A 15,084-nucleotide genomic window follows, 5' to 3' on the forward strand; every position below is an offset into this window, starting at 1 on the left:
CACATAATAGAAATTTGTTTAGCTTTTGCAAACAATAAATCAGAAAACACACTGTCACAGAGTTCATATTATCTGCTGTAACTAATTGGTACAGAAAAGGTCATTATGTTCTCTCTCGGCCTAGATAAACCCGAGTCTCTAGTCGCCACAATTAACTCTCGTGAGAAAAGACAAGACTCTCATTAATATGATGCGGTCAGTTACCAAACAACAGCAAAATTAACTTCTGCTACACTTGCAGATGAGAAATTTTAAAGTGCCCCTATTATGGTATTTTAAAGTCGCCATGAAATCAATATGTAACTTTTTTGGCTTTTAGAATGAACATGTTAGCCTTGAAGGGAAAGTTCACCCAAAAATGAAATTTTTGTCATCATTTACTCACCCTCATGTTGTTCCAAACCTGGATGAGTTTCTTTCTTCTGTTGAACACAAAAAATATATATTTTAAAGAATGTTGGTAATGAAACAGGTGACGCTAGCCGTTGAGTTCCATAGTAGGAAAAAAATACTATGGAAGTCTATGGCTACCGTCAAATGTCTGGTTTTATAAATTTGTATACATTAATGGCACATTTGTATAATGAAAAGGAAGTAATCAATACTTAGCTAGAAGTCTTAAGAGATGGGAGTGTGACCATATGATTGAATGATTGTATGATTGAAGCTCTCCATAAAACAAGCCCAAAAATTTAATAAACACCTATTATTAATAAACACCTATTATGACACTTCACATTTAATGGTATAAGATGATTTGTTAGGCTAGTTGCATTTAATAGATTACTCCTTAAATAAATTAATTTAGGTTTTGTAAAAGTTATTTTTAATGCATGTTTTGGCCGAGTTTTCGTTGCATTTACACCATTCTGACCAGGTGTCTCCAGTGTGTGGCGTTTCAAGTGCTTTGAAACAGTGAATCATTTTGCGAAACAATTGGTTTATTGATCCAAAAACTCGAAACGCTTGGAACGCATCTGTAAAAATCTGATTGGAATTGCATTTCAAACCAACTCCAAATATGGTTTGAATCAGAATGGAGACTTTCAAAAACCCATTTGGATAAAATCTGGATATGCAACACACTTGGTTGTGTTGTGAGCATTTGCAGCACATGTGTCGTCAAACAGATGGAGATGTTTTCTTAATTTGCTGGTGTTTTCTTCAGTTGCAGCGCGTTGATCTTTGTGCTATTTGCAGCACGTTTCTGTATTTGGATGCATTGTAAATATTTGCATTCACTGTTTTTATTTATTTTGAGGAATATCTGATTTTGTGCAAGTGAGATGAGTAAATGTCACGAGCGGAGCGAGACCCGTGAGTAGGAAGTTCTCCGTGCCCGGAGCTACCTGTTTGATCCTGCCAGTAGCATATGCTCATCTCAAAGATTAAGCCATGCAGATCTCAATGCACACAAATGGCTCATTAAATCAGTTATGGTTCCTTTGATCGCTCTAACCGCTACTTGGATAACTCCAATTCCAGAGCTAATACATGCTAACTAGTGCCGACACGACTACCCTAGGTCAGGGACGAGTGCATTTATGATATCCAAAACCCAGCCGGGGCGGCTCCGGACACTTTTGTGACTCTAGATAACCTCAGGCTGATCAAGCTCCCTCATTCGAATGTCTGCCCTATCAACTATCAGCGCCTACCATGGTGACCACGGCTAACGGGGAATCAGGGTTCGATTCCGGAGAGTGAGCCTGAGAAACGGCTCCCACATGCAAGGAAGGCAGAAGGCGCGCAAATAACCCAGTTCCAACACAGAGGTATTGACAAAAAATAACAATACAGGTCTCTTTCGAGGCCCTGTACTTGGAATGAGCGTATCCATGGGTGAGGACCCGTTAGAGTCTTGTGGCAACAGCCGGGGTAATTTGAGCTCCAATAGCGTATACTAAAGTTGCAGCAGTTAAAAAGTATGTAGTTGGATCTCGGGAGTGGGCTGGTGGTCGGCGCCCCCCGGATGCACTTAGCTGGGTGTCCAGTCACCTCGGGGCCCGGAGAGTTTGCAAAAAATGTTAGTGTTCAAAGCAGGTCACTTGTCTAGCTAAAACCACAGCTAGGAATAATGGAATATGAGTCTGGTTCTATTTAGTGGGTTTCTGGAACCTGGGGCCATGATTGATAGGGAGGCATTCATATTGCGCCGCTAGAGGTGAAATTATTGGACCGGCGCAAGACGAAAGTCTGCAAAGGTTGAAGCAATCATTGTTAAATGGGACGGTCTAGCCTATGTAGGATTGCTAACAACCTGTCTAAATAATATGTTCACCATGGTCCATTTATTAAGAGTATAAACTATCTATAAAATAGCATCTTAGTCATATGTCAAAATTTGAAACGTTTTTATTTAATTTTTTTTTTTACTTTTGTATCATCAGATATTAGAGTTGAATTCCAATACTTAAACATTATTATTATTCAGCTTTTGCAATTAGTTAAAATATCAAGTTATAAATATTCTAACGAATTAATAAAACAAGGAAATCACTTCAGCTTTTGAAAATGTCTTTTTAATAAACTTTGAGCCAACTGAATAGACCAATTTCCTTCAGGTTTTCTGTCCTCTGAAATCATAAATTGTCCAACTGCTACAATGATACTGTGGTTTGATTAAAGCTGGGTATTGAAATAAATTTCATGATTCGATTGCTAAGCTTGCAATTTGATTACAATATAGATTCAGTTCTATTAATTTGGATATAACAGATAGTACAGTACAAGTAAATTTTTCTCAAGGAAAGAAAAATCTCACAACTAATTCTGTAAATTACACAGGGAACCCAGTCAGCTGGTACATTACTATAACATTAAAGGTTAAAATTAACAACTTTAATTTGTAAACAATTGCATTTTGTGCAGTTTTTATAATAACAATGTTCTAAAATAACTTTTTAATAAGAGTAAAAATAAGCATATGTAATGTTGTGCTTTTTTTTTTAATACAAAAATGCTCCTATCTAGAGTTCATTTTTCCAGCTAACTATGGAGTTTATGGTCATTGAATGGCTTTCCTGAGGTAAATGTGATGTTACGTGATATATTGTTTACAAGCCGTTTTATTGACATCTTTCCAAGGTTGAAATTGATCGATTACATGAGACATGATACATTCAGTAAGTTGTATGGTTTCCTTTAACATACTGTACCTTCTGATGTTCATTCATGTTTATTTCGTGCTCTAAGTAACTAGTAGTAAAGAAGAGGAAGAGATGATCGGTTCATGTGCAGCTTGTCTGCATATACAGCAATCTGTCACAACACATTAAGGGTAAAGGGGCCGATCACACCTGACGCGTTTTTGGCAGTGCGAGGCGCCTATTTTCAATGTGTTTCCTATGGCAGCGAGCGTTCTGCGCGATGTTTAACCGCCTGCTGCGCCTCGCGTTTAACCGCCTGCTGCGCCTCGCGTTTTTGAAGTTGAAAAACGCGTTAGGTGTGATCGGGGCCACACTTGGTTCGATTGCCTGTTCCGAACCCGAGTTCGATTGCTCCCCCCTCCCCCTGCCCCCGATGGACTGTGTTCACATTATATTATTTGCATCCGAACCGTGGTACGCTTACGTCATCAAGCTGCAGCTGGCGCGTACTCGTGTTGCTTGGTAACCGCTATGAAAAGGCGTCAAAATGGATAGAATTGCTCGCTTCACATTTGTTCTTCTTTTTTTGAACCTTTGGTTTTGTTTTCAAAGAAAAGATACAGAAACACACTTGCGTCTGTCTGCCGCAAAAGTATTAAAACCGTTCCAAAGATATCGGGATGTCCGCCCGCCCGCCGAAGACAATTTTTGTGGAGGCAAGCAGAAATCATCTCTCTGCTTGCAGTGCGTCAATCCCGCTTTTCGTCAAGGTAAGTGTATATAGACCCTTTTACAGTTGTTAAACACAAACGCACGCAGGCACGCACCAGATTATACGTCATCAATAGCGGTTCACTTCCGCGATTTGGTACGATTGCGTTCATATCAGCAGCGAACCGTACCCGAGTTCACATGAACCGTACCCCAGACAACCTTTTTAAGCGGACTTGAGTACGGTTCGCGGGTGCGCACCCGAGTTCGGAAAAAAGCGTTCACATCATCCAAACGAACCGAACTCTGACGTCATTCGAACCCGGGTGCGCACCAAAAGTGCTAGTGTGAAAGCGCCCTAAAAAGCAATAAAACCACATTTATTGTTTGAATTTCGCAGTACAACAAAAAGGTCTCAGATTTCATCAAAAGTCTTGCGGGTTTGGAACGACATGAGGGTGAGTAAGTGATGACTGAATCACTTTAACTAAACTATATCTTACCTTGAACTATTTCACCCTAAAACTTGTTGCCACATGTCATCTGTGAACAGTAAATCCTGCCTTATTTGATTTGATTGGCCATCTCAATCCGACAGTTGAAGTGGAGCCTAAAAACTGTCAGATGAGATATGTTGTCAGGCCATATGCCTGCGTAAAAAAGGGAGAGATATGGCGGGTGTGAATTACCTGAGTCTGCGCACTGTGTGCAGCATATCTCTACAAGCAGCTGTGAGTTTAATTACTTCAAAAACAGTGACGTTACCACCTAGTTGCGGAGCAATAGAACATAGTCACGGCCAGCTTTGACAAGTTTCTGTGCGCAACGTGATCTCCGATCTCTATGTGCATGCAAAGACTATCAGGGACTTTGGCGCATGTCTGTGGCTGTGTGCCTCAGTACAGCAGTGCATTAAAAGGATAGTTCACCCAAAAATGAAAATTAGCCCATGATTTACTCACCATGAAGCCATCCTAGGTGTATATGACTTTCTTCTTTCAGACGAATACAATCGAAGTTATATAAAAAAAATGTCCTGGCTCTTACAAGCTTAATAATGGCAGTGAATGGCTGTCTGTCTTTGGAAGTCCATCAAAGCGTATCTATGCATGATTAAAGTGCTCCCTGTGTCACCGGACGTTAATAAAGGCCTTCTGAAGTGAAGTGTAAGAAAAGACGTCTGTACGCATCAATTTACGCCAAAAGAGTAACCCCTGAAAGAAGTTAGTCATATACACCTAGGATGGCTTGAGGGTGAGTAAACCATGGGCTAATTTTCATTTTTGGGTGAACTATCCCTTTAATATAGAACAGTGATTAAACCGACTGGAACTACCTGTGCATTAAATGTCTGAACGCACACATTCCAGCCAACCAGAATCGAGTATTCTGACATACCATCGTATGTATGAACAATCTTTACATAGCCAGGTGGTGAGAGCAGAAATTTTTATATGTGGATAGTACAAAAGTAAAAAAATTTGGATTATAACACTTGACAAAAAAACACAAACAAAGGCATTTCAGAGCATCTGTATATTTTATTCACATATGTTACATTTTGCATTAAATGTCATTAAAAGTCACCCTTTCAGAGATGACATCATAAAGTCTGAATCAGCACCTACAGTAATGTACTGTATTACTGCCTGCCTGACAAGCATTCACCGCAGGAGAACACACCAGCATTATCCACCCATCACACTTAGCACAACTGTCTGTCTATACAAAGTGGGGAAGGAGAGAAATAAGAACTCTCTCAAAGGGGGAAAAAAACAGCAGCATGCAAGAAATCAAGATAAAATAATGAAAAGAAGCTAACTTCAAGTGCACTGAAAACATCCTCCATCCAGCATGACATGATTGCAGCAATGATAATCAACACCTACCAATCAAACTGATCAATACAAACCAAACGTGCTTTTTTTTTTTTCTGGTACGAGAGTGTATGAATATGTGTATTGGGGGGTGCTTGACGGTCTTCAGTAAGAAACAAAGCAAGCAAATTACCCTCAATATAGCTGGACGTTACACGTCCCTGTAACTGCACTAAATTTAATTTTCACAAGGGCTCCACTGATGTTATTTTGATTGTGACACCACATTAAGAGCTCTTGAAATTACTTTCAACAACTCTCAATGTGGTGTCACACAAGGCGAATTATTATAATGTTTAAACTGGGAACATTTTGTGTTAATGTGATCTTAATTTTAAATTTTTGATCTTAATTTTTAAGGGGGAAATGATGAAAGGAGGAAGTACTCGAACTAAATCACCTGCTAACAGAGGAGCTGCTTAAAATAAAGAAACTGTGTGCCATACCATACATGTCCATCACCGGACTGGGCTGTAATATTACATTTGATGTGATCCAGTTTAACGCATTTTCAAATAATTAACATGTGCATACATAATGCCCTTTCCAAATGAACAGATTACACAATCAAAGATGGTCCGAGGACAGAGCTTTGAGGAACACCGCATTTATCAGCCTGGAAAACTAGCCTTCGCTAAATGTCTATTTGTATAAAGCACCAAATAACTTTTTATTTTATTTATTTATTCTTTTTGATAACATTAAAACATTTTTTTATTTTTTTTTATTTGGTCTGATTCTTTTTGCACAAAGGAGATGCACACAATCTGGCCGAGTTCAAACACTTTAGATCAGGAATTCAATATCTGAGTGGTGTGTGCATCAAAATAATATCACAATAATACATAAATATTGTCTTTAAACGGGGGAAAAAACGAACCTTCACAACCTGCAAAATCCTAGAGGAGAAATTAGACTCCGGCAGCCAGTTGCTACAAAACTCAAAGTCAAGGAAAATTATTACTAAGCGCTTTCTTAACTTTAGAGGTTTGTTTCCAACTGATCACTGAGCCTGTAGCTACATAAGCCCAGCAGGACATAAGCCCTCTGTCTCTGAGCATCTACATGATCTCATCTATTTAAGTTGTGTGATGAGGCTCTTTGAAACAGAGCTCAGTGTATTGGAAAACACTGCCCCCTGTGGACCATCTGACACCAGTCTAGGCATTATCATGTAATTAGAATATGGGAAAGACAATCAAGACCTTGAGAGACAATTGACTTGGTGGGTATGCGGTCAGATTTTTGGCCTATAGTGAGGTAAGAAAGTTTGCCAAGAACATACCCAGGTCACTATTTCACCCTTAATCAAAAATAATAAATTATATTTTGCATAAAAAACTAAGCTTATTTTTTTAGAACCAGTATTTTTTTTGTTTTTTTTTGCATTGCAATTTCATTGCATTACTTTCCTGACAACTCAAGTACATCGACCACTCTTTACAATAAAGCCAAAACACCATTGAGAAACAAGAAAAAACATTAAGATGCATAACATTAATGAGAAGTGTTTGACTGTGACGAAAATGATGCAGAAAATAATTATCTACATAAGCTTCACTTTCTTAATGCAAAAAAATATTTTCGTAAAACTTGAAGCCTTTATTAACAATGCATTATAAAAGTATTTATAATGTACATTATAATGGATTTTATCTTTTCATAAATAATTGTAAAAGTTACAATGCATTATAATATTTACAAATTCATTGTTACATCTGAAATTTGTTTGTCGTGTTTTAATGCATGTGTTTACATTTTTTAAAGGTGTAACAGTGAATGGATAAGTATTATAATGTATTGCAACTGTGGTTACAATTATTGATGAGAACAAACAATGTATTATAAGGTGCATTACAAGGCATAATTAAAGCATTACAATAATACTTATTAAATAATTTTATAATGCATAATATTTAAAGGCTTTGAGTAAAGTTTTACCACTTGTTCTTTTCTTATATTTATTATTTTCAAAAGGCCTTGGGTGAGAAAAGGATAACCTTTACGCAAGGGAAAAAGCCAAAGACCATAAAGACTTGTCCTGTCTCCAGCCATATAATGTGCCAAGAAATGCTGTACAAGGTTACAGGGGATTTTTTCTTCTATAATAAACTCAACAGACCAGCCAACCACCATCAAACACAGAGCCTTCATTAGAAAAAAGAAAAAGAAAAAAAAAAAAGATGAAAATTGTAAAAAATATTTTTTTTTTTTACAAAGGTATAATTTAGGTTTTTTTTTAAACAATGAATAGCAGCACTTTTTAAATATTAAAATCTTTTATCTGAGACTACAAAACAAAAAACAAACAAAATAAAATACCTGAGGATGACTGCAACTACACCTTGACTCGGAGACAACTCGTGCTTTAGCTCTAATCTGTTCATATTTTGTCTCACACACTGCTTTTCAACTCAGTCACTCTTATGAGATGTGTTTAAACTCAAATAGCATGACATGACTACACACATCGCACTGGTCATGGGGTGGTGGGGGGATATGTTGAGAGTCTTGGTACTTTTAGCATTCAAGGTTTTGATATTAATTCTGATATCTGTACATGATTTGTTTCAACGTTGGTCAGAATAGGTTTTTTTTCTCCAAGAATCTCTCATCTTAGTTTTCCAAATATTACAGAACGGGAGCATTTTTTTTCCACTTGTGCGTCTAACAGGATTGACACAGATTCACTCAATGTGCTTTCACTGTGAGCTTGCTGGGACAAAAAAAAATTCTCCCCTAAAAATCCACACCAAAAATTACTTTTAAACACACACGCACGCACACGCTGTTAGTCATTAGGCTTGATTGTACACTAAACTTCACATGAACCCAGGCTGTGGCCAACTCAATGCAGGTTTCCATTAAATTACACGACAGAAATCCTCAGAGGATGACATGGAGGCTTGCGCTGACATCATGTGACCCGTCCTCTCCAGGATGTGGGCTGTACAGTTAAAGTCCATTGTAGTGGGGACCCCAGCGCTTGTTGATGTGGTCGAAGGTGTGTGACACCCACTGCTGCTCCAGGACACGGTATCTCTCCTCGCATAAATACAGAGGCTTTCCTCGACTACAAAACAGAAAAGATCAGGAGGTTACAGCAGGAAAGGTAAACCGTTTTCTCTACAAAAGACATGAACACTTCAAAAAAAAGTTTAGGCAGGGCTTTTAACTCACATAAAAGACTACTTAAGCAGGGCCAGAAATAAACAGAGGCTTGGGGCAAAAATGTCACCAAAATAAACAAAAATGCCCCCCAAATTCAAAATAAGGGGGCAAAAAAAAAATGCCCCTGTACAATTAAACTAATTATATTTACAGCAATCCCTGTGAATGAAAAATGCTGACTTTGAGGCATTACATTTAGATTTGCTCACGTTGCATCAGATTCCTTTGTACATGTTTTTTACACGGCGTACAGGCACTGTACATTTATGCCACCTTTGAGCAGTATTAAACAAGTAAACAAACACAAATGTCATGTCAGATGCTACTTCTGTTCTACTGTACCTTTGCAGTGTAAAGATGGCTTTTGTTGATGTTAATAAGTCTATAGTATATAGCCTATTTAGTTTTTTGTTAACAGCCTATAGTATTTTGATTGAAGTAACTGGTTAAATGTTAGTATTTGACATGAAAGACAACACGGATAAAATAAATATGTTAATTCTTTAAATTGCCCTTGCAAATAATGATAAAACAACCCTGGAAATCAATTCCGGGGGCCAGATATTGCCCCTTAATGGAAAATGAAATTTCAGACCCTCCTACTGAGACCCTCAGAATGAAATCTAGATGCAATATCTGTCCATCAGAGCAGCGAGAGGTTTACCGTAGGTCTCTGTCCTCCTCTCCATGAGCGTCCAGATACACAGACCCCCACAGACAGAAGCGATGCCCTCGGATGATAATGATGACCGAGGCGTTTACCAGGAGGAAGATACTAGTCGCTGCTCCGCAGTGCTGGGAGTGCTTTGGATTTAAAAAAAAGATATATATAATTATAATCAGCATCATCAGTGTTTGGACCATTCAAACTGAGCTTTCTGCGTTTGCTGCACACTCACCAGCACACACTCACACACGCCCTGCTGTTTACAGCAGTGCCCCTTCAGACAGACGAAGGCGCCGCACACTAGGCAGAGCGCGGGGTCTTTGGGGGTTTTCCCACAGCTGGTGCAGGACTTCCTGTGGTAGAACTGGAAGATGGTGTTGTAATTGTCTGGGAGGTGCAGGAGGCGAGGGGCGGCCCACTGCGGATCCTGAACCAACAGAGACTGAAGAGAGACCAGATTTCATTAAACGTGCTGTATGTAACTTTTTCACTCTACCAAAACATGAAAATACAATAATATGTTTGCATATATTGAGGACACATACTCGTTTCTCTGAAAAACACTTCTACAGCCAGTTATTTTACTTTGAAATGTGCGTTTCCAGGCTGGAATGTTTGTTATTGTTTTGGTCTGTGATACTGCACGTTGCCAATTTTCATTGTCCATTGCGCTCGTTCCTGTTGCGCGTGCTCAAACTGGCAACCCATGTGAGCGCCGTCCAATCTGAGCAGCAGGAGAAACGGTGATCTCCGATATTTTGAATTGGACTGCAGTACCTATTTCGACCACTAGTTGTCATTCTTACATACTACACCTTTAAAGCTATGGATCTTGCAGGATGTTTTAATGGTACACAGACCTCTTATATTTCAAAAGACCAAGGCAAATTTGATTTCTCATGTCATGACCCCTTTAATTTGTATTTGAATCTTATTGTTTCAAAGCCCTGCTCAGCAATCTTGAATATCAAAGATGATGTTATTGAAGCTGGTTACGCTTGGTTAGGTCACAGTGGTTAACGGTAATAAAAAAAAAACAATTGGTTAAAACACTGACGTTAGCAACACATTAAATAAAACAGGGTTACAAAGAATCAAGACACAAACAGACACTGACCACAGACTGTTGGGAGGGTGTATTGGACAGAGCGATGACCTCTGAACACCACTGGCTAATCAGATCGAAAGCGTTGAAGTTCCAGTCCAGACACGCTGCGCTGCTCATGGATCCACTGGACTGAACAGAACCAGTCAAACTCAGACACCCGGTCAGCAGAGAAAACTCCTCCTCCACCTGTGACGAGAGACAGCCGTGACTCAACTGTGCTGAATGAGAGCCAACATGTGTGTGAGAACCTATTTAACCATATTCTGGGAAGTGAGCTTTGAAAAACAGTATAAAATTAAAATAAATATATATTTTTTTCCTCTTAGGGTGTGAGAGTTAGGTTATGGTATTTATAACTAGCTGTAGAAGTCTATGTAATGTCCCCATCTAGAGAGTGATGTAAATGTGTGTGTGTACCTGGCATCCGGGTAAGCTGTCTCCATACAAGTGGTGTTGCAGTAAACAGGACAGTCTCAGGAAGGGCAGACAGAACTGCTGTAGGGTGAACTCAATGGACTGAGGAGACCACACACTGGAGCTCAACTACACAGAGAAGACATCATTAATCACAGCTCATTCCCTGGTGATAACACAACATCTTCCTCAGAGATGATTTGCTTTGAAAGAACAAGCTTTAGGCTCCTATAACAGTGAGCTGCAGATTCCTATATAATAGATAATTACTCTTCTATGGCTAATTCTCATGAAATTGTGTTTTCTAAATAAAAATTATGAATAGATGATATACTGTGGTTCCATTTTTTTTTGGTTTTCACACACACAAAAAAACTAAGCAGCATAACAGTTTTCAACATTGATAATAATCAGAAATGTTTCTTGAGCATCAAATCAGCATATTAGAATGATTTCTGAAGGATCATGTGACACTGAAGACTGGAGTAATGATGCTGCCTTGTCAAAACAACAAGAGAAGAAAGTGAATAGATGTACTGTCCCATGACACATTTCCAAGATAAGTTCAACAATGGGTCTTTGGATACTTGTTTACACTTTTCTAAAAAGGATCTGAACCTGCTGTTCTCTGAACTACATATTCTCATTATTACTACTGATGCTGAATTTGTAAATTAATGACTTAATTATAAATTTGCATAATGGTAGTATAGTCAGACTTGTAACCCACACTAACTTGGATGGGTTAAAGGCAGAGGAAACATTCTGAGTACTTGGCCATCACATGACACTTTCAGTGCTGTGCGGTCCTTTCGTGATGTTGAAGAGGACTCACCACGAATGCTTCCTCAGAGTTGGTGTCGTACACATCTTTGGCCTTCGTCAGCTCGGAGATCACGTGACCCAGGAGCGACTCCCATGATTTGTCAGAGTTTGGCGTGTTCTGTGTATTGAAATAGCATTGAATATTATAAACTAAAGCAAAGAAAAAAGTGCTTTTTACTTCCTCCAGACTGGAATCATTATACAAGCTGGATTGAAATACTGTATATTGGCTGTTTCAAAACCTAGTGAGCTGACTGTCTAGACAACATTATTGCCCATCACAAATGGATTAAATGCACCAATAATACCCAATACTCCAGTCTAGGAAGGAACTTGCTCGGTTTAGCAATTTGCAAAAGCGATAGAAGTTTCAGACAGAGAGAGATGTGAATTAAAGCAGTCTGACTGATGACATGAAACTTCACCTTAGTCCATTTATTTCTCATAAAGCCCATCTACACCAAAAATAGACATTTAATGGAATGCAGAACCATTGCTAATGATCTCTTCTGTGCTAATGAAAACCTCAGAGCGATTTATCTGAAGGATTTCCTGTAGTAGCTCCTCGCTCTGGGTTTTCTGAAGATTACTGCCATCACCCCTTAAACAGGATTGAGGGCCAAGCACACATTCTTTCTCTTAATAAAAATAGCTTATCGTAAGGGTCTTAAAGAGATAGTTTACCCAAAAATGAAAATTCTGTCATCATTTACTCACCCTCATGTCATTCCAAACCTGTAAGACTTTCATTCATCTTCGGAACACAAATGAAGATCTTTTTAATGAAATCTGAGAGATTTCTGTCCCTCCATTGACAGCTACGCAACTACTATTTTGACGCTTCAAAAAGTCCACAAAGAGATTGTAAAACTAATCCATATTAATTGAGCGGTTTAGTCCAAATTTTCTGAAGAGACTCGATCGATTTATAAGATGAACAGATTGAATTTAGGCTTTTATTCACATACAAACATTCATCAATAAGCCAATGAGGTTCATTCTCGTGTTAAGCCCCGTTCACACTGCCAGCGACACGCAGCGACAAAGCGACATGATCCCATTCATTTCAATGGAGCGCTGGCGACTTCCGGCGACACGAGCGACATTGACCGTTGGCGACAGAATGTGGGCGTGTCAAGCGACACGAGACGCGCGACAAAAGTTCAGAAATTTCAACTTTATGCAAATGAGAAGCGATTTTCGCGAGCGACAAGCAATAGGAAAGAAGACTTTCAGAGGAGCTCAGCTCACGTCACCGTCTCGAGTGCAGGCAAGACAGAAGAGTTCGAGGGCGATTTCACTGTTTTATATGATTTGACTGTAACCACATACATGGATATAATAAAATGATGCATGGAAAAGAAACTGTCGACAGTCTCAGTGAGTTTAATTCACACATTTAGTTCGAGTGTTGTAATTATGATGCAAGTTTAGCACTGCAGCAGATCATTTTACAGTTTCCCCTGCATTATGTTGACTATTAGGGACAAGAAAATTGATTATTTGTCAAATTCGAATGACGTTTTAGTAATTTATGACAGTATGAGTTAATCTGTTGATTGATCGATCGTTAATCCAGTAGGCTAAATGATTTAATCCACTGAACACTGCTGTGGTAATATAAAAACACTCTCCCAAAAGCATACTGTTTCTTTTGAGCCTAAATCCTAGTCAAATTAAAATTATATTGTTGTATATTTCACTTGTGATGGTATTTTGTATAGATATGGCAAGACGTGCAGTCTACCAGTCACATTAGAGCGACAGCACTATGAACGCCCACAAGCGACTTCACAGTACAGAGACTAGCGACATGCAGAGACAAAATCGCTGGCAGTGTGAACGGGGCTTTACGCATCACATTTGAGCTTCCGTAAAAGGTTTGTTCTCACGCGTCAAGCAGTTTCGGTTGAGCTTCTGTTTATGTTCGCTGATGTTGTGCTGCGTTACACAAGAATGAACCTCATTGGTTCTCGCACATAAAGTGAACATGCTTGAGCTTTCGTTTACCACAACTGATGTGCGAGTTGATGAATGTTTATAAGTGAATAAAAGCCTAAATTAAACCTGTTTCATAACAGATCATAAAGTGATTGAGTCTCTTCAGAAAATTTGGACTGAACTGCTCAAATCATATGGATTAGTGTTACGATCTCTTTATGAACTTTTTGAAGCGTAAAAGTGGTAGTTGCGTAGCTGTCAATGTAGGGACAGAAATCGCTCAGATTTAATCAAAAAGTTCTTCTTTTTTTTTTACGTTCCGAAGATGAACAAAAGTCTTACAGGTTTGGAACAACATGAGGGTGATTAATGACAGAAATGTCATTTTTGGATGAACTATCCCTTTAAGGCGAGACACTACAGGTGAATAGGGTAAAAATTTTAACTAGCAGATATCACCATGAAACTTTCCCAGTTGATAACCTACATTAAGATGAGAAAAAAAAATGTATAACAAGTTTTCTGTAATTTAATGTTTAAATATGCAAATTAGGCAATATCTAATTAAATAAGCGCTAATTTGTATATATTTTAAAAAACGAAATCTGAGTATTGGATAAAGCCAGGTTAAAAAATATTTTTTCATTGTGTTCACATATTAGATGGGAAAAAAATTACAGAGGGATTTATGGATATCTACTTTTGTTATCCTGTAAATCAGAATATACTGTCAATAGCCTTAAAAAAAAGATTTTCGCCATGTTTTTTGGAATAAAATGTAATAAAAATCAGGCTAGGAATAATATATTTACAAATCCCTCAGTAAATGTCTTCATAATATAACTAGGTACAAGACTGGAAAGTTTGGTGTATATAGATGCTACTGAAGTGGAGATTTCGAACTTGGAGTATGAGAGAACAGTAATTTTGAGAAAACGGGCTTTAAAGATTTATCATCAGCCAATGAGATTGCGCATTCAGCCCTTTTACTTTCACGATTGGTTGCTGATAAAAAGGAAATGACCATATTTGGATCCAACAGCATTGTACAGTGAAGAGATAGCTTTCCAGCGGTGCCTGTGATGACAGAGAGCAGACAGAGATCGCGGAGCAGCGGGAGGATTTACAACGACAACTTTTGTTGAATTTATGCGAAATCTACTGACGCAAACAGACAAAGTGTAGTAAAATAAAGACCTAAATGTGTATTTCAGACTTTTTTTCACCACAGTCTGAAAGATGACATGTTATTGAAGACAAATATCCAAAAATCTTAAAATT

General features: G+C 38.4%; 1 protein-coding gene across 2 annotated transcripts in view; it reads right to left on the bottom strand.

Annotated features, from left to right (window-relative positions):
• Window positions 1-5,321: 5,321 nt before the first annotated feature.
• The window catches only part of ubr3 (ubiquitin protein ligase E3 component n-recognin 3), an 82,670-nt gene continuing 72,907 nt past the window's right edge, over window positions 5,322-15,084 (bottom strand). For both annotated transcript variants that reach the window (XM_082176029.1, XM_082176028.1), the window contains exons 34-39: window positions 11,873-11,980; window positions 11,041-11,166; window positions 10,633-10,809; window positions 9,748-9,957; window positions 9,513-9,652; window positions 5,322-8,750 (exon numbers count right to left, since the gene is read on the bottom strand). In XM_082176029.1, coding sequence (XP_082032155.1) covers window positions 8,633-8,750; window positions 9,513-9,652; window positions 9,748-9,957; window positions 10,633-10,809; window positions 11,041-11,166; window positions 11,873-11,980 — 879 coding nt within the window. In that variant the 3' untranslated portion in view covers window positions 5,322-8,632. The remainder of the gene's footprint in view (window positions 8,751-9,512; window positions 9,653-9,747; window positions 9,958-10,632; window positions 10,810-11,040; window positions 11,167-11,872; window positions 11,981-15,084) is intronic.

This window comes from Leuciscus leuciscus, assembly GCF_965113295.1.
Source record: "Leuciscus leuciscus genome assembly, chromosome: 7".
NCBI classification, from domain to species: domain Eukaryota; kingdom Metazoa; phylum Chordata; class Actinopteri; order Cypriniformes; family Leuciscidae; genus Leuciscus; species Leuciscus leuciscus.